This window comes from Gopherus evgoodei, chromosome 1 (genome assembly GCF_007399415.2).
Source record: "Gopherus evgoodei ecotype Sinaloan lineage chromosome 1, rGopEvg1_v1.p, whole genome shotgun sequence".
Taxonomy (NCBI): Eukaryota; Metazoa; Chordata; order Testudines; family Testudinidae; genus Gopherus; species Gopherus evgoodei.
This window is the reverse complement of record NC_044322.1, coordinates 219,867,460-219,891,344: the sequence shown is the minus strand read 5'-3', so window position 1 is coordinate 219,891,344 and position 23,885 is coordinate 219,867,460. Positions and strand designations below refer to the sequence as shown.

Genomic DNA, 23,885 nt, shown 5'->3' with positions numbered 1-23,885 from the left:
ATGGTGGATCCAAAGATATTGAGGCCTTCGACTTGTGCAGTGAATTGCAAGCTATTGCAAGACAGGTCCAAAGGAGTTCATCACTGCAAGATGTATTGAACTTCATATGGGAAAATAAGCTGACAGATAGTGTCCCTAACATAGTTATTGCTCTTCGCATCCTCTTGACTCTCCCAGTTTCTGTGGCCAGTGGTGAGCAAAGCTTCTCGAAGCTCAAGTTGATAAAAACATACATGCGAACATCAATGTTGCAACAAAATGTTGTTGGCCTATCTACCTTGTCAATAGAACATGACCTTGCTCACAGCATTGACTTGGAGGAACTTGTTTCTAAATTTGCTAAACTTAAAGCGCAGAAACATAAATTCTAAATTATAACGTTACTCTGTGACAGTGTATTGTGTATAATGTATGTAATTTATTTTGAGGGGGTGGCGCAAGGTGGAAGTTTTGCCTAAGGCACAAAATATCCTTGCACTGGCCCTGGGATGCCCTACAAAGACTTTCCAAGTTGTGAGCTCTCCAAGTTCAGGATTGTTTCCTGCAGATGAGGAATCATTAGGCAGATGTCATTCAAGGCTTCCCACCTATCCTGACTGACAGTTGGCATCAGGTCCCTCCCCAATCTCACTTTCCCCTGGTGAGCTGCATGCCCATAACTGATCCCTTCCTCTCTCTCCTTTGGGGAAAATCAGCTCCTGATAGGTTTAATCTGTCCCACACATATTTTGGCTTGTTCACACCTTTTCCCATTCCTCTCTCTGAGATTTCCTTTCTCTCCAGCACAGGGAGTGACCTATGTCTGGATTGTCTCTGTCTCCCATCAGGTGATGAGATGGTGAGTGAGAACAAGGAGAATCCCCAGCAGGAAGATGCTGAGCAAGTAGAACCACCTGGGATGTTATCAGGAATATCCAAAGGGAATGTTTCCGGGAGTTGTGCACTCCCAGAAAAAGCAAAAGCCTGTGAGACTAAGCACAGGCCAGAGGAAAACTTCAGTAGCTACTCAGACCTTATTACACTTGAGAGCATCAACTTGGAAGAGACACGCTACACAGGCCATGAGTGTGGGAAAAGCTTCAGTGAGAGCTCAGACCTTCTCACACATCAGAGAATCCACAGTGGAGAGAAACCCTACATGTGCTCTGAGTGTGGGAACAGCTTCAGTTGGAGCTCACAACTTATCAGACATAGGACCATCCACACAGGAGAGACACCCTACACATGCTCTGAGTGCAGGAAAAGGTTCAATTGGAACTCAAGCCTTGTTAGACATCAGAAAACCCACACAGGAGAAAAACCCTACAAGTGCTCTGAGTGTGAGAAACGCTTCAGTTATAACTCAGTCTTCATCTGGCATCAGCGAATCCACACAGAAGAGACACCCTACGCATGCTCTGTGTGTGGGAAAAGCTTCAACCAGGGCTCAAGCCTTATTAGACATCAGCAAATCCATGCTGGATGGACTCCCTGCACATGCTCGGAGTGTGGGAAATGCTTCATGGCTCATTCAGCCCTCATCACACATGAGAGAATCCACACAGGAGAGAGACCTTACATGTGCTCCGTGTGTGGGGAAAGCTTCAATCAGAGCTCAAACCTTATCAGACATCGGACAATCCACATAGGAGAGACACCGTACACATGCGCTGATGTGGGAAGAGTATTAAGCAGAGCTCTTCCCTGATCACACATCAGAGAATCCACACAGGGTAGGTGTCCTACACATGCTCTGAGTCTGGGGAATGCTTCAGTTTTAGCTCAGCTCTCATCAGAGAATCCACAGTGGAGAGACGTCCTACACGTGCTATGAGTGTGGGAAAAGCTTCAGTCGGAGATCAAACCTTGTTAGACGTAAGAAAATCCACATATGAGAGAATTGTAATAAATGCCTTGATTCCTGCTGGCCAAAGATTGTTTTTAAAAAAATCACAATTGCGAATTCCCACAGAGCGACCTTTGCACCATCTTCACCGTGGTCTCTCAGCTCTCCTAGATGAGTTCCCTGCTTCTGCCTTTTGCAGCTCCCTGTTCTTTATTCCCCATCACTATCCCAATCCCCCTGTTGTTCAGTTGGTTAGGTCAATATTTTTTCTAAAAGGCTGAGAAGACTAGTCCCTAGTAAATGGCTTGAAACTAAGCAAAATACCCGTGCATTTGGCTATCAAAGCAGTTGTAGCCCAGGCCCTGCAGGAGGTGACTCCTGAAGAGATCGCCTTCCTAATCAGGTGCGTGTTGCCTATTATTTGGGAAATGCAATTCCTATCTAGATAGGGATGGGGAAAATGGAAGGGATGTTTCTGTTCAGCTCACCCGTGGGAGATGCTACAAATATGTAGAAAATGAAATCTGTGTTGAATGTGACATAGCTGAAGAAAGAGACCTATTTTCAATAGATACCTGACATTTGGTGCTTTACAGGGATTCTAAGCCTCACCTGAATTTAGTCCCTAATTTAAATCTGTGCCACCAGATTAAAGAAATAAAAGGGCATATTTGGGGGAGTTATACCTCACTATCACTATTGATACGTTGTGTAGTTGGTGAAGAATTCTACACCAGAGACGTGTAAAATTACTCTAAGAAAGGTCAAAGATTTGACAAGAATTCAGGTAGAAATTGTAGATTTTGATTTTCACCCTAGAGATGGAAGCTATGGTGACCTGTGGCCCAGGTAAACTATTTTTCGAACGCTGCACCCTAGTTAAGTGGCATTAGTCACACTCCTAGAGGATGCCATGATTAAATTGGGAACAACTGTCTTTTACCATCTGGCTCCAAAGTTTCATGAAGCACAGAGAGAAACAGCTGATTCCTTCAGAGACATTCCACGCCTCTGGGTCCCAATCTGGCTGCCTTGTTGGACAAGAAGCTCTTCCATGCTGGGCAAATGATGGTAGCCAATGAGGGAATGTATCAGATTCCAAGTTCAGACTGCAGGATACATGAATGCTAAGTCCTGACTCCATGGTTTGGTCTCTTAGTTTTGCTATTAAGTTTTATGCATTTGTATCACTTCTCCACCTGCTGCTACTTTGAAAGATTAGAAAATGTGAAAATAGAGCACAAGTGTTTTTTTCTCATGATGCAACCTTCCCACGCAGCGTGAGAGCCCTTCCACCTACACTTGTGGGAGAAGACCCAGGGCAAAATGAACTCACATAAGTGGAAGGCTCCTCGGTTATTGTAGAATGTGACTTCACACAAAACTCAATGGTGGAAATGGGAATTAAGAGAAAACTGCCCTATAGGTTTATATTTTGTAATCTTTGAATAAGTTGTTACCAGCGACAATGAAATTAAACATGAAGTTAATTAGTGTAAAGTAAGAGGCTGATTATGTGATAACTTTCAGTGTTACAATATAATTCAGATTTTCTTCTAGTTCTCTCCCCACCCCTCCTACTATATTGAAAATGGTGGCTAATCCTGAAAAGTAAAACCTCACTCCAAAGAAATTAGAGTGGAGGAACATGTGAGAGAAATAGTATGTATGAAAATAGACCCCTAGTGTAGACTGTAATTATATCTATTTCAAATGGAATTTATTTTGATAAACTTTAAAGTAAATATTCTGTGAAGAGGAAAATTGCTTGAATCAAGATGTGTAAACTTCTGCTGAGTTAGAGAGTAACAGCCACAGAGTTCGCCAATTTGCTTGTTTGCTAAACAAAGACACATCTTACAGGAGAGGTCAGCATTTAAAATGGTGATGGATGCATGATGATTGATTTTTGCAACCAGTTATTTTTATGGGTGCTGAGACCCCTTTTCCTTTTGAGGCGGCCAGCTGTTAGAGCCCAGCTGTTTAACCCTCAGGCCTGGCCATGGAAACCTCCCTATAAGTGGCCTTTGTTTCTTTCATGTTTGATACCTTTAGGGTTCACACATCCACACTAGATGTGGTTTATGATAGTAGATACTTTGAGAAAACTGCTGTGTTAAATCGGGCTATTCCAAACTGACGTTGGCCCAAACTCTGCCTCACTTCATCTAGAGTGGGACATGTCTGTATCAAAGGATTAGTTCACACCTGATTTGCCCAGAGACCTTGCAGGAGGTGTCGTAAGGTGGGGTAAGCTGGAATCTACAACAATAAAGTAAAAGGTAAGGGTGGGAGTCCTTCAGCTTTCAAATCAACAAGCCTGTTCTGTTCATTCCCTCTGAAGCATCTCGCACTGGTCGCCCTCAGGCAGCACACTGGGCTAGATATGGCCCATTGATTTGACCTAGTATGACCTGTCTTGTGTTCTTATGTAAGTCATCTAAGAGAGACTGACTTCCAGGATCCAGGACTGATCCCTTCTGGGGAATGAAACACAACAGTGACAGGCTGTGCAGCCTTCACTAGTCTCCTGTACCTGAAAAGCCTGCTAGCCCGAAGTGCTGGGCCAACTATGCCAGTACCTGGTTCCTCAACTGCAGCTACAGGTCCTGCTCCATGTGACTCCAAAGCCGAAGAGCTGCAGAGATCCAACTCCTCGTAATCTTTGCCATTTATTTTCCTTTTTCTATTATTAGTGATGCAATAGTGAAATCTGAGGAGAAAACTAATTCGCTTTGAGGCTGTGGGCTAAATGTAAGCAATAATTTGGTTTCGGTATTGAAATGTTCAGCTGGCTGAATCTGGGTTGCACTGCCTGGGTGAAAATCTCTGACTGGGGTTTCTACATCACTAAATATGCACCTGCTTCCTTGGGTTGCTGTTCTAGGATTTATAAGGGTTGATTTTCTGCTGTATTCATCTGAGGGTTTGACTAAATTGATGACTTGATTCCAATGCAATATCCTTGTTAATGCGTTGATTTACTGATTTGACCTGAACTTTATCACTGGATTGTTTAACCCTTTCTTAGCTGAGTGGTATTTATAGTCGTTTAGCCTTAGTGATATGTGTTCTTGGTTTTATTTGTTCGTGTTAATAAAACTTGTAACTGGGATATTGAGTCATTTCTTTCAATAAGTAACAGGGGCTAGAACTGTGGAGAATGTGAGCGGAGATCAGCCACTCCCCATCTGAGCCTGATCAGAGTCCTCTAAATTAACACTGTGGTTCCCAAAGGGGAGCAATGGAGGGGGCATCTATCTTAGCTCCAGCTGTGGCCAGGTGGGGAGGGAGAGCTCAGACCATCACAATGGAAAATGAGCTCCCCTAGCCAGGCTTTCAGGAATTCGGGGAGGGGTGCAGTGCATCCGAGTGAGGAGAGATCAGTGAGGTGAGGCTGATCTGAGTAGGGGTCAGGGGTCTTGCTCTGCAGTCACTCTCATGGCCCTGCCCAGTCCTTGCCCCAGTCTTGTTTGCCCAGGGATTGGGCCTCATTAGGCCAAGATGGGGTTGGAGCTCTGGTTGGAAGGGCTGTAAAAGGCAGTGAACAGCTTGTAGATTTCAGCCAGCAGGGGGTTGGCAGAGTCAATGTGTGTGTGTGTTAACGGATGTTGCTGACAGAGGACAGGATGAAGGTGGTGCAGGCACCTGTAACTGTGTCTCCTGCTTTTGAGAAGTTTGAGTTTTGCAGCTGCACAGATTCTGCAAGGGGCTGATATTGCACCAGCCGATCTTAACTCTGCGTTAAGGAAGTGTTTTGCCCTTAATTAATACTGCTCCCTCGGTACTAACTGGGCTGTGAGGCTGACCCCCGAGCTAAATGCTTAGAAAGAAAACAATGAAAATATCCACTGTCCGTGACTCATTTAAAACAAATCCTGTCCCTCCTGTCTGCACTGGCAATGGTGAGAAGAAACCAAGTCACATGATTCATTCCCTTGGGAGAAGTTTAACCACTTCCATTCTCTGTATCTTTACTGTAAGGGAAAGGAACAGAAAAAGCAAATTGAGCTCACAGAGAGAAAGTGGCAGATTTCTTTTCTCTCCAAGGCCCTGGGAGCAAACCCTGTTCACATGACCCTTTTCTTTATATTTAACTCCTGCCCATTGGGCTGGGTTACTGCTAGTAACAAACCTCGCTCTGCTTCCTTCAGCCTCTCAGTGTGGTTCCGATTAGATGAGTAATGTCCATCCTTTCCCCTTCAACTGGCCTCAGATAGAGATAAGGAAGTTCTCCCTCACCAGGTGCCCTAACCATGTGTCTGTGTGTCCACCACCATCTGTCCTTCCGCTGGCAATCTTCTCAGATCGCTGCACAGGGAAGAGAGCTGAGTGCCTGTAACCATGCCTCAGTGGGCCACAGCTGAGAGAGCCAAATTCAGGACAAACTGCTGAAAAATGGGGTAGATACACCCCAAGACTGGTGCCTAATCCCCCATAGCTCATACCAAACCAGCAACAAAAGGAAACTTCTGCTTCACCACACCAGTAACAAGACGTCATAAAAGCAGTTTCCTTGGGCATTCCAGTCCTTGCATTACCACTGAAAACACTAGACTGAGAAATGAGTGGGTCTTTAAAACCTATGTATTCAACTAAGAGGTTCTTCTGATCCCAGAGGACCAGCCACCCACCCAGGTCAATATATAACTTAGATATTTCCCAAAAATCATGTTGATGCCAATCCTTTAGTATCTGAATTCTAGAGATTTATTTATAGAAAGAAAGATGAGTATTAAAAATGGTTAAAGGAATCAAATACAATAATTGCAAAGTTCTTGGTTCAGGCTTATAGCAGTGATGGAATAAGCTGCTGGCTTGATAAGTCTTTGGCTGTTTCCAGATCACTGGAAGGTCCTCAGTCACTTGGTTAGAGGCTCCCATTAGTATAAGTCCACAGTCGAGAGGTTTGAGCAGGAAAGAGGCTGGAGCAGGATAGAGGCACAGTGGAGATGTTTCCAGGGCCTTTTATACCTTCTGCCATGTGCAGGGAAACCCATTGTTTCAATGTCCTCTGCACAGCTAATGGAAAATCACAGGTGAAAGATGGGAGCTTGGAGTCACATGGGCAAGTCCCCGCCCGTGCCTGATTTTGCTCAGTCATTGCAGGATGGACACTTTGCAGGATACTTCACAGAAAAGTCTGTTCAGTGTAGATGGGCATCCCCCATGGTCCATTGTGAGTTGTGTCCTTTTGATGAGCTAACTACCTTGTGGGTGTTACCCCAGAAGCAAACATATTTGAAATACAGGTATGGATCCAGTGCTTATAACTTCAAATAAAAAATGATACATGCATACAAATAGCATAATCATATTCAGCAAATCACAATCTTTTCATAGACATCTTTCATGCCACATTTTGTACCAGATTTGTTGCAAATATATAACAGTGGTTGCAATAATGATCTATATAGTCATATTTTAATCAGATAACATCAACTGATTTTTGCATCTCCCTGTGAAAAAAACAACTGACACGTGTGACTTTCTACAGGGTGTCATGATGTTAAAGTTGGAGAATTCAATCTCTGTACTTGTGTGTGAGGGGGTGTTGGTTCTTTACAGCCGACTCTGAGCTTCCAACCTCGAGCTGCCCCTTCCTCACTGCCAGGCACACCGGGCTGTTTGCTGCACCCACTGTCTTTGCCAGGGGCCCCTGCTGAACCCTGGGCGGCTGCACTGCATTGCCGGGGTGACTCTGCAGGGGGAGAAGCTACTGTGGAGCAATGTAGAGCAGGTGCAGGAAGGAGACGGGGTCACTATCCACATTCTGAACTGCACAATTTTCCACTTTTGGGAATGTCCGTGAACAATTCTAGGGGAAGGTGAATGCAGAGCAGTGACACTGGAGGTGCCCAGACCTCCAATGGGGGCCTTGTGGAAATTAATAATGGGAAGAGCATTTGCAAAATTAGTCATCACTGGCAAGATTTGTCTCTGTTTTCACATTGTGGTGTTATTTAGAAGAATCAGAACGTATTTTTACTATATTAATTAAACACTGATTTTTATTTAACCAAGTCTAAAACTTAGTGTCACTTTTTTTTTTCTGACCTAGCAAGAATGAATTGATTTTTGTGATGTTCTGGAAAGTGCAGAGAGATTAAACGTGGGGAATTCAGTCTCTGTGTTTGTGAGCTGATGTTTTCCTCTCACATGTCAGTGCCTGCATTGAAATACCAAGAGGGATCTAAGGGCTGGTGTAAGCTGGGCACTTAACTGGCAGAGCAACATCTCTGAGGGTGTGAAACCACCCCCTAACCCATATAGTTAGGGTGACCTAAGCCCTGGTTAGATAGTGCTAAAGAAGAGGAAGAATTGTTCCATCAGTGTAGCTATTACAGGGATGGGAAAACCCCTCCAGTCACTGTCTGCTCCAAAGTGCTATAGCTGTATTTTAAGTGTAGACAGAGTGAAACTAGATCTGGCTCCAGTGGATGCTCAGGTACTGAGCAGTCTACTGTTTCCATAGTTGGCAGGATTTGAACCTATGTGGGGTGACCCCATTGGATTATTAGCCCATCACCTTAACCCCTCAGGCACAACTCCTTAATGTAGGGGTGTTTTACTATGTGATGATTCTGCTCTCACTGAATTGTCACTTCAAATTTTTTCCTCAGACCAGCTTCCCCAGCACACTCATGGCTGCGCATCAGCCTAGCTCTGCCCTTGGGGCTTGGGGGCGGGGGGCATTGATTGCAGGGTTCACCTCAGGCACCAGTTGCTGGCAGCTAGTCTAGGGCCACCCCTCCCCAGAGAGGGGCAGGATCCAGCCTGTGAGGACAGAGGGGGTGTTGGAAAGTTGCCCCTTCAATTCCACACACAAAAGGCCCTTCTTAGGAAAGGTAAAATCCTCAAGAGAAAAAGTAACACCAAGGAGGACTCCAAAGACAGAGATTTTTAAGACCTTGGGGAATAGTTGATTGCTTGACCAGGGACTTGAATCCTGAACCCTCAGATTAAAAGTCTAATGCGCTGCTGACTGAGCTGGCACAGCTCACAGATAAAGTCAGCAAGTTCATGCAGAGGAGAAACTACTGAAGAAAAAGAGAGCAGGAAACAATAGAGGAACCTGCTGGTCTCTCTCTTCCCAGTCCCAGCCCTGGCTTACTCCTCCCGTCAGCACCCTGAGGCATTTTGCCAGCACCACACCCCAGTCAGCTCCAACCTCCCCAAATGCTAGAAGGTTCAGCTCAGGAACCTATCTGCTCTTACAGCCGCCTCTTCCACCCTAACCAATAGGGAGGAGGATTGAGTGTCCCTCCCTTAGGCCCGCCCTCAGCATTCCTGGGGAAAGACCAACACGCCGAAGTGACTTTGGGCCAGTAGGTCAACCACGAGGGCGGCCTTCTGTGCCTGGCTGCAACCCAGCTGCAGAACTCAGAGTAAACCCAGCTCCCATCCCTCCCTGTAGGGCTCCAGACAAGGCCAGTCTGGTGGATCTGGCATCCCCTCTGGTGCACATTCACAACAGCCAGCAGGCAAAACACTGGCTCCCACATCATTTGAAACAGCAAGACAAAGCTTTGAAACTCCAACTATGCTTAGGTATGACGCAGCAGGTCCCAGAGTCCCACTGAGATCTGAGCTCAGCTTGCACTATTCACTGTTCTGACAGCTGAACTTTATGCCACAGACGAGATGGTGTCACAGTCTCTAGACACCTGTGACCCTCAGCTGGCAGGTTTGCACTCTGCACTCACAGCTTCTCTGCAGCTGCTCCTGCTCTCTTCTCCCCTCGGCTTTCTCAGCACCTGGCCCCACAGCGCTTCCTGCCAACCAGAGACTGTGTTTTCTGGGCCTGCTCCTGCAGATGTGGGCTTCTATCCTGCTTCCTAAGATCTCAGCAGGAGAGAGGGGCCTTTCCAGGAAATTGCTATGGCTTCTGGGAATCCATGTATGGCTCTGGACACGCCCAGGATGCGTTTGGTGACTAGCATGCACAGCAGCTTAAAAGCCAGCTGCTAAAACTAGGGCTCAAACACTGGATCCCCCAGTTAAAAGCCTCCTGTTCTTCCCACCAGTGGCTTCCTCTCGCATGACTCTCTTTCCTCCTCCATCAACTATAATCCTGATCTACCGCATCCGTGGGGCCTGCCCTGAGTCCCCGCATCCCCCTACTTTGTCCTTGTTTCCTGCAGGCTGCAAAAATGTCAGGGGAGGCCACCCCCTCCCTTCACTCGGTGCTCCCGCTCATATCAGCCAGCTGCAGCCTCATCTCCTGGAACTAAGCCAGCTGTCGCTTGATCCGGTCGTACAGTCACACACTGACTGGCTCCCCTGCCTGGATGCTCTTGTGGAAATCCCACAGGCGGTGCTGCAGGACTTGGCACTATTGGTTTCTTTAATGTTGCGTTGTTTGCCCGACTGCTGGAACAAAGCTGCCAACCCCTCTCTCACTGACTGCCACCAATCCCCCTGGTTGCCATAGAACCCTCTTATGCTTTCCCGTTCTGACAACACTGCCAGGCCTCACCCCCCTGGTCTTTTATCTTGCAAGCTCTAGATGCTCGACTTCCAATATCCTCTGCCCTGGGTCAGGGAATTGCCCACATTGAGCACACGGTAAGAGTTGCATGATCCGAACAGTCCACAGGCACCACCCTGCACTGGGCTGTCGATGCGCTCTCCTTCACGTAAATCTGGTCAATGCAACTCCTGGTCCCCGCAGAAAGGTGTACCCCCTCTGTGGCTGGTGTGAGCTTGGGTCAGTGGAGTAGGAGGCTACCGCCCGCCCTCCACTGGTTCCATTACGGAGAAACAAGTCCTCTAAGATGATCTCGCTACAGACCTGTGACCAGTAGTGCTCATTGTAAAAACGTTTCCTCTGACGGTCGAGAAAACGGGACCATTGGTTCTCAGGCCAGCTGACACAATAAAAATCAGCCCCAACACCAAAGACCGTGTGGTCCAGAGGAAGGGAGCCAGTTCCTACCATAGATCTTTCCTTTCACACCTTAACATCAAGTGCCTCCTCTTGGGCCTCTGAATCCCTGCCACATTCCACGTGCCAGATGCCCCTTCCCCAGTACTGTCATCACTCAGCTTTGCAGAGGAGCTTTCCTCCCAAGTCCCTGCCCCCTCTGGCACTATCTCTGAGGGCCATCCTGCCTCACTCTGTTCCTGCCATTTTGGATTGACAAATAAGTCATGTGGGGAAGACAGCTCCCATCTCTCATTGTTATAGGTCAGATAGGCCAGCTAGGGGAAGAAGCCCATGCTCTCTGTTGTGCTGCTGGGGAGCTCAAAATCAGGTACTTGCCTCAGGTAAAGGTGCTGCTGCCCTCCCAGAAAACAAGCCCCCCCTCCACAAAAAGGGAATGAATGGGCCTGTCAAAGCCCAGAATTGAATCAGGGACTTTCAGATCTTCAGTCTAACTCTCTCCCAACTGAGCTACTTTGGCCCCTGCATGGCAGCATTTTGGCCCACTGCTTCTCTGCCCGGCATGTTTTTGCAACAGTTGCACACAAAAAGGACGTCATTGTGAGCGGCCCATGAAGACAAGACTCGCTTTTGCCTGCCTTGCTCAGCTTGACTTGCTTCCTCACCCCATTCCTGCCTTAGTGCCCAGGTTCACCTAGTAGTGGAAGGGGACTGGGGACCAGTAGTGTGGGTAGGAAGTTGAGCTGGACCCTGAGCTAGACTAGACCCTGGTGGTGAGAGTCTGGCCACCACTTGCCACCCAACTCTGTTGTCCTGGCTTCCCCCCCGGACATTTTGGGAGGGAAGTGGGGCTTCTGCCTCCCCTCCCCAATTTTCACATCAGAGAGGAGTGCGAACAGGAAAATGAAGAGCTGCTCCACACCCCCACCAGAGGAACCCGACTCCCTTAGCTGGTCCCCTTGCTCCCCCCCAGCTATGCTACTGAGTGGAAACGTCCTGTGTCCATAACACAGAGGTCAATTAATCAAAACCCTCTTCTGCTAGCACTGGGCCTCCTTCTTTTTACAGTGGGCCTGCAAGAAAGAGGGCGGCTTGCACAGTGCCAAGAGTCTAACCTGTGAGGCAGATGATGCCCGCAGCGGAACTCCCAGAAGTTATTAAGGGACAGAGACTCCTAAATGCCCTTAGAAACAAGGGTTTGGGGTTCACCAGGGCCAGTAAGGGGGTCACTATGTTTGCCTTATAACTCTGGGGTCAGGTCACTGTGCAGCTTTGATCTAGAGCTCAGATCCTAACAACCAACCAGCAGCCCACAGCCTCACCCTGGGTCTGCTGCACCTGGTTACTCCTTACAGGCTGACTTTATCCCACTACCAGCCCTGGATTAGTCTCCCAATCATCCTACTACCGCTCAGAGCCACAGACATGGAGGTGCTGAAGGAGAGAGGGGTGACTCTGGGATGGGATTCTTCTCTCAAAATGGCTGGCAGAAAGGTGGTGCTCAGCTCTGTCAGCGACCTGCCCAGTTGCCTTGCTTCCTGGGGATGCAGACATTTCTGTAAGGCGATTAAATGGGGTATTTGGCTTCTGAGTGAATGAGGAATCTGCAATTATGAGAGGGAATTTGCATCCCTCTTTCTACAGCTCTTCAGGGCCCCGGTGGCCTAATGGATAAGGTATTGATTTCTGAAGCCAAAGATTGTGGGTTCAAGTCCCATTTGGGGTGAAAAACTTTTTCTATGCTGCAAAGAAGCCTTGGTGTTATTTTCACCAACAAAGCTGGCAGACATTTGAACACAAAGTACTGGATCTTGGGAACAATCCCCCAGAAACAGCATCTTCCACTCCACAAATGCTTTCTAGACCCATCAGTAGCAAACAGTTAATACTAGTGTTTGTCTGAGAATAGAGGGAAGGGGAGTGTTTACTCTGACACCTCAATTAAAGAAACAGACAGAATGAGCAAGGCCAGTCCTGAAAGAGAATGGATCTGCCTGGAGACAAAGCAGACCCTGAGAATTAGCAACAGAGTCAAAAGAAGAACTTCAAACGGGTGTTAGGTGTTAGTTAGTTTGGTATGGCAAATTTCAAGAAAATACCAATGCTCATAGACTGTTGCAGACACTGGCTGTTTCTGATCTTTTACTGAGAGTTCATTGAGAAATATTTTCCTTAACTATGTTATGGAATATTGAGTGAGCTATGAAGGCACCATTCCTTCTGCTTTCACCCTTCAAGACAACACAGCTACATGGCATGTGGCCAATGCACACCTTCCAGTCAACTGCTAGAGAAGACAACACAGACAGGGATGGCAGCAGGGCAGACTGGATCTCCATGGAGATAGTGGGACCAGGTCTCATCAATGGGGAGGTGGCCACCCCAGCATGCACAAGGCTGAGCCAGCAAGTCTGGTGTGTGCTTCACTGTGCCCCTACTCACTGCAAATGGTGTGTGTGTGTGTGGGAGGGCAGTTACTGAGTTAGGTTGGTCTGGCAAATTTAGGGCTTGGCTACACTTGCAGATGTAGAGCGCTGGGAGTTAAACCACAGCAGGGAAAACGCTGCCGTGTGTTTACACTGTCAGCGGCAAGCACACTGGAGTGGTCACATTAGCAGCTCTTGCAATGCTACAAAGAGCAGTGCATTGTGGTAGCTATCCCAGTGTGCAAGTGGCTGCAACATGCTTTTCAAATGGGGGGCAGGGGTGGTGTGTGACAGGGAGCGTGTTGTATGTATGTAGGGGGAGAGACAGTGTGTTTGGGGGGCTGAGAGTGTGTCAGCATGCTGTCTTGTGTGTTCGGACAGCAGCAGACCGCCCTCTCACACACATACACTCACAACAGCAGCAGCATTCCACACTGATGGTTGCTTTGTCCCAGAGCCGATAAGCAGCTGGCTGTCAGAAACAGAGCTTTGAAAGGGGATATCCACATGCCTGCAGCCGATTTCAAAACAATGACCATAGTGGGCACTTGACTTCAGGGGATTATGTGATGTTTCCTGAGGCCAATCGAAGTGCAGTAACGCAACACGTCATCCACTCTGACACCCAGGCATTTCAGCTGAGGCAGAGCGAGCTTTATGCTTCTTATGGAGGTGGATTACCCAGAGCGCTCCAGCTGCAGAGCCCAAGCGCTCCATGTGCCTTGCCAGTGTGGACACCTCAGGAATTAGGGAGCCCAAGGCTGCTTTAATGCGCTCTAACTTGCAAGTGTAGCCAAGCCCCTAGACTTGCGACCTGACACCCAGGATTATAAGGCCGACATAGTGACCCCCTTATTGGCCTTGGGGAACCCCAACCCCTTGTTACTAAGGGTATTTGGGAGTCTCTGTTCATTAATAACTTCTGGGAGCTCCCCAGCAGGCTGCAGGCGTCAGCCGCCTCCTGCCACACAGGTTAGACTCTTGGCGGTGTGGCAGCCACTCCCTCGCTTGCAGGCCCAGTGTAAGAAGAAGGAGGCCCGGTGCTGGCAGAAGAGGGTTTTGATTAATCGAGCTCTGTGTGATGGGCACAGGACACTTTCACTGTGTCCCTCTGCTGGCTTTTCTTTAGCAGCACCTAGTGGCCCTGGCTCCAGGCTAGTACCTGGTGAGCTCTGGCACTGGCAGGAAGCGTTGCAGGGTGCTGGGCAACCGCCCTGGCAAACTAGCTGCTGGTAGGTTTCTCTGTGGTATCATGGGTCAGTAAGATCAGCTGTTAATGGAAAGGAGGGGGGGTTATGCTCCCCCAGGGATGGCACTGAAGGCTCCTCGTGGGCTCCTCAAGGTCTGCTGGGAGTCGGGAAATCCCCTTTTTGCCACCTCAAAGGCTCCCTCTTGGACACAGTGGGGTCACCTGCTGGCTGGAAGAGTGTGGGGGCTGCGCTACAAAATCCCCGTCTCCAAGCAGCCCCACCAGGTTCTTGGGCTTAATCCAAATGCAAAATCTTCATAGCTGCCTAGTGTCCCAAGAGCCTCCCTCGTGTTCTCCCTCAGCAGCCACCTGCCATTGTGGGTAGGAAAAGGGGATGAGGAAGCACTGCTACCTCAGGCCAAGACAGGAGGCCCTCACCACGCCCAGGCCTGCCTCTTGCCTTTAGCCCAGGTAGCCAGAGGTGGCGGGGAGCTCCCTGGCAGGCCGCCACCACCTCACCTTAGCCACCTCTTGCCTCACAGCCTAGGCTTTTGGTGCTCTGCTGGTCACTGTTTCGCTTGAAAGCCCAGAGTAAAAAGAAACAAGCCCCTGCATGGCAGAGAAGGGTTTTGACCTGTTGGCGTCTGGGCCCAGCACACTGCTGCTACACCACTCTGCTGTCTTTTCCCCTGGAGCTCATAGCACCCATCCTCCACCATCTGGACTTAGGGCCAGATTAACCTTTTGTGCGCCTCAGCAACAAACGTATTTGTGGGCCTCCATGTAGTCATTGTGGGCTCCGAGTGTGGGCCTGGTGTGGCAGTGCCATCGTATACCCAGTACTGAATCTCAGAGACATTTTTACCACACACCTCTGCATGACTATATGCATTGCCATACACAGCTCCCTCAGCCTCCAGTTCTTCTCACTGAGCTGTACTCCCATGTGGGTTTACTAGTGTCCACAGGGAGCACAACTTTCATAGTGATCAGAGCAACTCCCCATAGATTTATCTCCTTCCTCATTCAGACCTTCTCTAGCCATGTCTCCAGTACCCCCCTATGTCACCAGTCACAGCATGTGGTCCTAATCTCAGCTCAGAATTCCACAGCCAGCAGATACCTGATCAGTTCTGACAAATCCCTCGCTCAGCACCCATCCTGCCATGTGAGCAAGTCACCTGCAAACACCATTTCCCCAAAGTGAGGACTTAGCCTTTGGAAATCTGAAGTCACCAGCCTTCTTCTCCCTCTGTTCCCATCTACATGCTAGTTTGCTATGTGATCACCACCACCTCTCCCCATACTAGTTTCCTTTCTACCCTGGACATGCTTCCCAACCAGCTGGGGCTATTCTCCCTCTGCAAGCCTGATCTGCTCCCGCTTCCCTTGACATTCCTTTCCTGCTGGTGACCTCTGTTCCTTGAGGTTAACTCCAGTCTCTTTATCTGCTCTAGCTTACTGGCCCCCATTTGTCACAGAGCCACCTGCAGCTTCTCTGGCTTTAGCCATGGGGCCAATTGCTAATGGCCAGCCTTAGACAGCTGCAGCTACTAGCCGCAGGAGGGGGTGGCAATTCCAAGGCTGAGCATGCTTGAACCTTGCTATGGCGGCACTAGGGACTCTAAATCCTCAGCCCTAGCCCTAGGCAGCTGCAGACTCTGGAGTTAGGCACTTCCCTCATCTGGGGCATGGCTTTAAGTACTTGAGATGCCCATCACCTGCAGCAGAGGCCACCAATACCTACGCACCCCTCAGCTAGCACATAGTCGTGCAGAAAGTGCAGCCTGAATGATTTTGGAGGCTGGGGTGCCAGGAGGTTCCCATCCCTGAGCAGCAGCTCTGCAACAAGCTCACATGCCCCCCCTGCGCTGTGGGACCAGGACCCTGTGAAGACAGTGGAGTTACCGTGTGTATAACCAGTTCTGACCAAAGCTTGTTGAAGTGAGTGGGAGTCTTTTCATTATCTTTAATGGCCTGTGTATAGAAGCAAAGGGCCCATTCTAGACTCTAGAAGCAAAGTGCATTCTGTGCGGCACTGGTTTACTAGCGTAACAGGAAGGTCTCACATCATCCTAGTGAATAAGCAACACCTCCTACAGCAGCTAATGCTTTCTGAGAGGCTTCCCACCCAATTACTAAATGTGAACCTGCTTCGCTTACAAGGGCTGAACATATCAGGTGGGACAGTCACAAAAACAGGGCACTGCTGAGTTCAGTAGGAGTTTGGGATGTGCACAGAACACAGACAGGACTGGTGCCCACATGGTTCCAGAACTGCGGTGAAGTGGAACAATGTTCAGCTTGTGTGATTGGAGGATATCTGGATCCATCTTATAAGACTGTCCTACATAAATGAGGAAAAGTTGAGATGCCTTTGTTATTCTTTTGTTCCGCTCTTCCTTTCTATGGGGAACTGGGCAATGCAATATTACTGTCTTCCTTTTCAACAAACCAAACTAAAACAAAATGGTAGTGGATGTTGAAAATAGCAATTCCAGTCCTAGTTAGCACTGAGAAGACCACAGCATTTGTTGCTCAATTTTATTCTACTTTTTCTACAGCAAGTTACAGTGGATCAGCATATTTGATTTGGGAGAAATGAAGTAGCAGCTGCCCAAATTGAGCTTGAGGACTCCTTAATGTTGAGAGTGTTCAAATCTGGAAGGCAGGTGCTAGATTCCCTTTCTGAATATTGGATAAATCTGGAAAGGAAAAGCCAGTTTCTGCTTCCATACCTCAGACGTGGAAAGCCTCTTATGTGCCTTGTACTGTGTCTAAAGCTGCCCAGATCCTCTAGTAGAGCAGAGATGGGCAAACTATGGCCCACGGGCCACATTCATCCCATGGGACCATCCTGTCTGGCTCTTGAGCTCCCGGCCAGGGAGGCTAGCCCCCGACCTCTCCCCTATTGTCTCCCCTCCCCTGCTGCTACACCGCGGCACGGGCAGCGCTCTGGGTGGCAGGGTTGTGCACTTCTACCAAGCAGCTCCATCCAGATGGCACAGCTGCCAGACATGCTGCTCTGAGCAGCATGGTGAGGGGGCTGGGGCCAGGGGGTTGGATAAGGGCTGGGGAGTCCTGGGGGTCAGTCAGGGAGCAGGGGGTGGTTGGACGGGCTGGAGGTTCTGGGGGGTGGTCAGGGAGCAGAGGCGTTGGATAAGTCTGGGAGTCCTGGGGGACCTGTCAGGGGGAGGAGGTGTGGATTGGGGTAGGGGGACAGGGGGGCTGGATAAGCGTGGGAGTCCCAGGGGGCCTATCAGAGGGCAGGGGTGTGGATAGGGGTTGGGGCAGTCAGGGGACAAGGAGCAGGGGCTGTTGGATGGGTCAGGGGTTCTGAGGGGGGAAGTCAGGAAGTGGGAAGTGGGAGGGGGCAGATAGGGGGTCGGGACCAGGCTGTTTGGGGAGGCACAGCCTTCACTACCCAGCCCTCCATACAGTTTTGCAACTGCAGTGTGGCTCTCGGGCCAAAAAGTTTGCCCACCCGTCTAGTAGAGCCTCCCCTCCCTTACTTTTCATTTTAATTTCTGGTGGGATCCATGTATCTCCCTCATTAGGCTTCAGACAGAGAGGGGCACTATCCATTGAGTCCACCCAATTCCTTCTTTGGGGGCTGCTGGGCGACGTCACACCACATCCCTAATCCAGCCTGGGGAAGTCCCCTGAGGGTGATATCTGGGCCAAAGCCTCCTACTCCTTGGGCACACTAGTTCCCCATTCACACTGCCACCCCCTTCTAGCAACCAACTCTCCATCTACAGCAAGCTACGGTGCATGGGGTCTCAGTGCCCCCCCACTCCCTTTCCTGTGGCTAGCTGCCAGGGAATGCTGGGAAATGTAGTTCCTTCCCTGCTCCAGGGCCAGCTCTATAGGCAGAGATCTGGTCAAGGAACTACAGCTCCCTGGGCTTCTTGGGTTCTCAGTTCCCAGGCTAGGTCCCTGCTGCTCCGAGGCTCTGCTCTTGCAGTGCTGTGAGAGGGGAGGAAGTGAGTGCTATGGGCCCCTTCTGAGCGTGGACCTGGTGCTATGGAGCCATTGGTGCCATGGTAAATCCGGTACTGATCTCTGGAACTTTTCTCCTAACTGCTCAATTTTTCATCAATGACAATCAAAAGGAAAGTAACAGGAGACTAATTCTCCATTTCCTGCATAACCTGCAGAGATGGCGTAGCCATCCCCAGCAAATCACAAAGATGTGTGGCCCAGGCTTGTGTTGCCGCAATTGCACTCAAAGCAACTATCTTGGCAATGCCAGTCACAGCAGCCTTTTCATCAGCTCCAGGCATGTGATTTGATTCTTTCCAGTGCTCCTCTCCAAGGAAGCCTTTTCCTTAGCAAGCAGTTTCTTGGATTGTCAAGGGAGGTCTCTTCTGTTTCCTAGAAAGATGGAGGAAAATGTGAGTAGAGGAGACAGAAGCCATACAACAAAGTACCACTGGGAGTTGAACCCAGGATCTCCTGTTTACTACATAAGCACTTTAGCCAGCTAAGTCATGGTGCCTGCTATGAGTGTTTGGGTGCAATTGTTCCACTTGATGGACTAAGACAACCCTTCAAATTCCAAAGTACAGATGTTCTCCATTTCCCTCAAGACTTGCACATCTTGAAGTGTCTGGCTCTCTGTGCACAGAAAACCACAACTGAGTTGACAGAGGGCTTCTAACATGCACTTCTCCCACCAGCCGCTCTGATCATATATCAGAGGGGTAGCCATGTTAGTCTGGATCTGTAAAAAGTGACAAAGAGTCCTGTGGCATCTTATAGACTAACAGATGTTTTGGAGCATAAGCTTTCGTGGGTGAATACTCACTTCATCAGATGTATGTAGTGGAAATTTCCAGAGGCAGGTATAAATATGCAAGCAAGAATCAGTCTAGAGATAACAAGGTTAGTTCAATCAGGGAGGATGAGAACCTCTTCTAGCAGTTGAGGTGCGAACACCAAGGGAGGAGAAACTGCTTTTGTAGTTGGCTAGCCATTCACTATGTGTTGCTGGTGTAGATCTATGGGCAGTGTTGGCATTGAGGTTTGTTGCATGGCTTGGTTCCTGAGTTAGAGTTACTATGGTGTGGTGTGTGGTTGCTGGTGACAATATGCTTAAAGTTGGCAGGTTGTCTGTGGACGAGGACTGGCCTGCCTCCCAAGGCCTGTGAAAGTGAGGGATCAAACGACAGCTGGCCGAATTCCAGGAGATGAGGCTGCAGCTGGCCGATATGAGCAGGAGCTCCGAGTGAAGGGAGGGGCGGCCTCCCCTGACATTTTTGCAGCCTGCAGAGAATGGAGACCAAGAAGGGGGCAGGACCACAGTCGATGGAGGACGAGAGAGAGTCCTACAAGAAGAAGCTGCAGGTGGGAAGCAATAAGTGCAGAGTGCACACCAGCCAGCTGAGAGTCAGAGGGGTCTAGAAGCAAACACAGCTGCAGATCCCATGGTGTAATAGGCAGTACTCAGGACTTTGAATTGTGGAATCTGAGTTCAAATTTCAGTGGGACTCCTAGAGCCCAATGTGCTTGGCTGCCTTCTTGCTGGGTTACTGATGCCCATTGGAGATAGGTCTTTGATCTAGCTGGTTCAATGTGCTGGCAGCTATAGGTTGGGGTCCTAGAACTTAACAGTCTGGCTAGAGATTCCTGTGGGTTGACCACATGGTTGTTTCTTACTGCTTCACTTGATGTCCACAACTTTGGACCCTGCAGCTGCCACACTCTTCCTCTTGTCCACATGGCATTTAAAAGAAGGAGTGCCAGGGCCAGGCTTCATAGGCAGGAGGGAGGGAGGGTTCCAGGCTGGAGCCTAACATGTCTTTCCTGCTCTGGGCACCTAGAGCAGAGGTGGCTGGTGCTGACAGCTCCAAGGGAAGACTTAAAAGCCACAGAGGAACCAATAGGAGGGGAGAACCATGCCAATGCGTGGCCAGCAGACAGCCACAAAGACACCCGGCCAGTCTGCTCCCTGCTTCTTAGCATACCGAACCCCCACAGAAGGCCACCCACAGACCAGCATTCGTTCTGCTGCCAGCATCACAAGGTGGTAGGAAAGCAGGACCAGCCCCTCAGTGGGGTCTCTTACTGCTCCCACTCAAGGGGCTCCTTTCGGCAGTGGGGCAGGAGATATTTCCCCAAATAGGCTTTTTCCCAGCTGCTGAGAAGCACAGAAGTACCCAGTGTTTGCTCTTGCGGTGAAAGGAGTTAAAACATTTAGGCGGCCTGGCTAGCTCAGCTGGCAGCACCTCTGGCTCTTACTCTGAAGGTTGAAGTTACAATTCCCTGTTCGGGTGCTTGGGGCTCCTTTTCAACAATACAACACACAATCTGCTTAACTACCCACCCAGTAACCTGGGGAAACTAAGCCGCCACTGGGTGCCTCTAAGAGGCAATACTTTCCCCACTCACACACATTGAGTGTAGAAAATAAACTTTAATAAAAAGGAGGAAAATCACCTTGTATTAACTTGGGAAAACACCACAATCGGGATTCATAACACAACACTATGAGCAAAACATCCACCCACAGTGCGCTGGGCAGTGGCCTTTTGCCTCAGGCTCTTAAATCCAGACACTAAAAGCTCTTTGGATGTGCCCCTCCCTTCACTGCACGTCACCCACAGCTGCTGTCCTGGGTCAATGAAAACCCAGAGTTCACCTCTCACCTCCTTGGGGGAAAGCCCCTTTCTCCCTCCGCTGTCTGGCCACATTACCGGCCACTTGCCATTCCACCTTGTCACCACTCGGCTGACCACCCTCTCTGCTCTGGGATGTCTTGTGGTCCCACCAGGAGTGGAACAGGATCCCTAAAAGCAGGGCCACCCAGAGGATTTGAGGGCCTGGGGCAAAGCAGGACAGTGGACATAAAAAAAGGCGCCACCTGCTATGGTGCTTGTACTCCCTGGGCGGTGCTTTGAGTCTTCAGTGGCGGCGGGTCCTTCACTCACTCCGCATCTTCGGCAGCATTGAGGGACCTGCTGCCGAAGTGCCGCCGAAGACCCAGACCGCCACCGTGTGAGTAAAAATTAAAAAGTCACCTCTATCCAGGGAAGGGATTCTTGGCCAGGGCTCGCGGGACCCCTGCAGGGCCCCGGGCCTGGGGCAAATTGCCCCACTTGCCCCCCCCCTTGGGTGGCCCTGCCTAAAAGTAGCGGCCACCAGAGCCCGAACAGTAGCCCTATCCCTTCCATTCAAGGCCACGCCCCTGCACCACCCTTTTTCCCCAAGGCCCTGCTCCTACGGTGCCTCTTCTCCCAAGACCCTGCCTCCCGGTCACTGCTCTCCGTCCCCTCCCCACCCTCACTTGCCCTTACAGTCATTACAAAGTGGCAAGGTAGAGCCTTCTCACTTTTAAAAGTCCTGGGGTGTTGTTGAGGCACCCCTGGGTCCCTGCACTTCATACAGCTCTCCCTGATTTCAGCTGTTAGTGAGGGAGCCTCACTGCTAGCGCAGACTCGGCACTTTCTAGCATGAGAGACACTGTCCCAAAGTAGGACTAATGCTTAGACCTGGTTATCAGTGATTTCAGATCTGTTGGTCTTCAGCAAGACTCTACATAGTCTTAATCAGCTCTGTTATTACACAGAGAAGAACAAAAGGATCAGATGGTGCCTGGAACCCTTAAGAAGAATCCACCCCACCAAGTACCATGACTTGTCGCTACCTGCTCTCAACTCCACTGAGAATGTTTTGGGGTCACTCCTTGCCTTTATCAACCTAGGGCATCTTGGCAAATCATAGTTAACTGGTGCTCCAATGGCACAGTTGGTTAGCACCCTGTACTTACAAAGCAGTCCTAAGAGATGCTATGCTGAGGTTGTGAGTTCAAACCTCACTTGGGGCACTTGCTTTCCTTAACCAAATGGCTTTACTCTCACATTTGCCCTGTAGAATTCCAGCCCAGAGGAGTCAACAATGTCTTCTTCAGTAATTACCTCCTCTCTAAAGCACAGGTCAGAACCTACAATTCTTTCCCCCAGCCCCTGTGCCAGGATCCCTCAGGTGCAGAGCCTGGAGTCTGCTCAGGGCATCTGTACTATTGAGTAAGTAACAGGGACAAAACACTCAAATCCTGCCTGGTGTGGGTAGCTATGTTTGCTCTTCAAATTCTGTTTGTACATTTCAAAGTCTGAGCATGTCCCACAACAGCATTTAATGGGAAGCTGCCTGCAGAACAGTTACACTGCACAGAGCTCCTATGGAGGAGGAGTGGGAATTAGCAACATTTTGAAGATTGTTTGGGAAATGAACCTTTGCTGACAAGGTTTGTCTCTGTTCATATTTCACCTTCAGGTGTTATGTTGAGGGATCTTTAGCATATTTTTGTGAGGTTAATAACTGTCTCCTCAACTTTATTTACTCAACTTAAAAGTTGGTGTCACTTGATTTTTACATCTCTCTATGAAAATACAACTGACACGTGGCTTTCTACAGGAGGTCTTGATGTTAAAGTTGGGGAATTCTGTCTCTGTACTTCTGGGGGGGGAGAGTTGCTTTTTGACAGCTGACTCACTGCCAGGCACACTGGGCTGTTAGCTGCACCCACGGTCCTTGCCAGGGGCCCTGCTGAACCCTGGGTGGCTGCACTGCAGTGCTGGGGTGACTCTGCAGGTGGAGAAGCTGCTATGGAGCAATGTAGAGCAGGTGCAGGAAGGAAACAAGGTCACTATTCACATTCTGAATTGCACAGTTTTCCAAATTTGGGAATAGATTCATAGAGTTAAGGTCAGAAGGGACCATTCTGATCATCTAGTCTGACCTCCTGCACAAGTCAGGCCACAGAATCTCACCCATCCACTCCTGTAACAAACCCCTAACCTATGTCTGAGTTATTGAAGTCCTCAGATCATGGCTTAAAGACCTCAAGGTGCAGGGAATCCTCCAGTAAGTGACCCGTGCCCCATGCTGCAGAGGAAGACAAATGTCCGAGAACAATTCTAAGGGGAAGGTGAATGCAGAGCAATGACATTGGAGATGCCCAGACCTCCAGTGGGGGCAGTGTGGAAATTAATAATGGGAAGATCATTTGCGAAATTAGTCATCACTGACAAGATTTGTCTCTGTTCCTATTTCATTCTATGGTGTTAGTTAGAGGAGTCAGTACAGATTTTTACTATATTAAGTTAATTTTATTTAACCAAACCAGACTCTTAGTGTCACTTATTTTTTCTCTGTCCTAGCAAGAATGAATTGAATTTTGTGACTTTCTGGAAAGTGCAGCGAGATTAAATGTGGAGAATTCAGCCTCTGTGTTTGTGAGCTGATGTTTTCCTCTCACAGGTCAGTGCCTGCATTGAAATACCAAGAGGGATCTAAGGGCTGGTGTACCCTGGGCACTTAACTGGCAGAGCAACATCTTTCCGGGTGTGAAAAACCCACCCCTACAACCCATATAGTTAAGGTGACCTAAGCCCTGGTTAGATAGTGCTAAAGAAAAAGAATTGTTCTGTCAGTGTAGCTATTACAGGGATGGGAAAACCCCTCCAGTCACTGTCTACTCCAAAGTGCTACAGCAGTGCCACAGCAGCGTTTTACGTGTAAACGGAGTGAAACTAGGCCTGGCTCCAGTTTGCA

The 23,885-nt window shown here is 49.1% G+C and overlaps 2 protein-coding genes and 1 pseudogene across 8 annotated transcripts in view; 2 read left to right on the top strand and 1 right to left on the bottom strand.

Annotated features, from left to right (window-relative positions):
- The window catches only part of LOC115636662 (zinc finger protein 3-like), a 438,128-nt gene extending 436,206 nt beyond the window's left edge, over positions 1-1,922 (top strand). For 3 of the 5 annotated variants that reach the window (XM_030537058.1, XM_030537033.1, XM_030537068.1), the window contains one exon: positions 828-1,922. In XM_030537058.1, the coding sequence (XP_030392918.1) occupies positions 836-1,687 (852 nt within the window). In that variant the 5' untranslated portion in view covers positions 828-835 and the 3' untranslated portion in view covers positions 1,688-1,922. Of the gene's footprint in view, positions 1-788 lie in introns of all 5 variants that reach the window. The other 2 variants (XM_030537050.1, XM_030537043.1) reach the window with 1 other exon arrangement.
- LOC115636587 (zinc finger protein 154-like) overlaps positions 1-23,885 on the bottom strand; it is a 658,270-nt gene that overhangs the window by 158,254 nt on the left and 476,131 nt on the right. The window lies entirely within an intron of this gene.
- Positions 1-23,885, top strand: part of LOC115636545 — a 1,011,845-nt pseudogene that overhangs the window by 771,555 nt on the left and 216,405 nt on the right.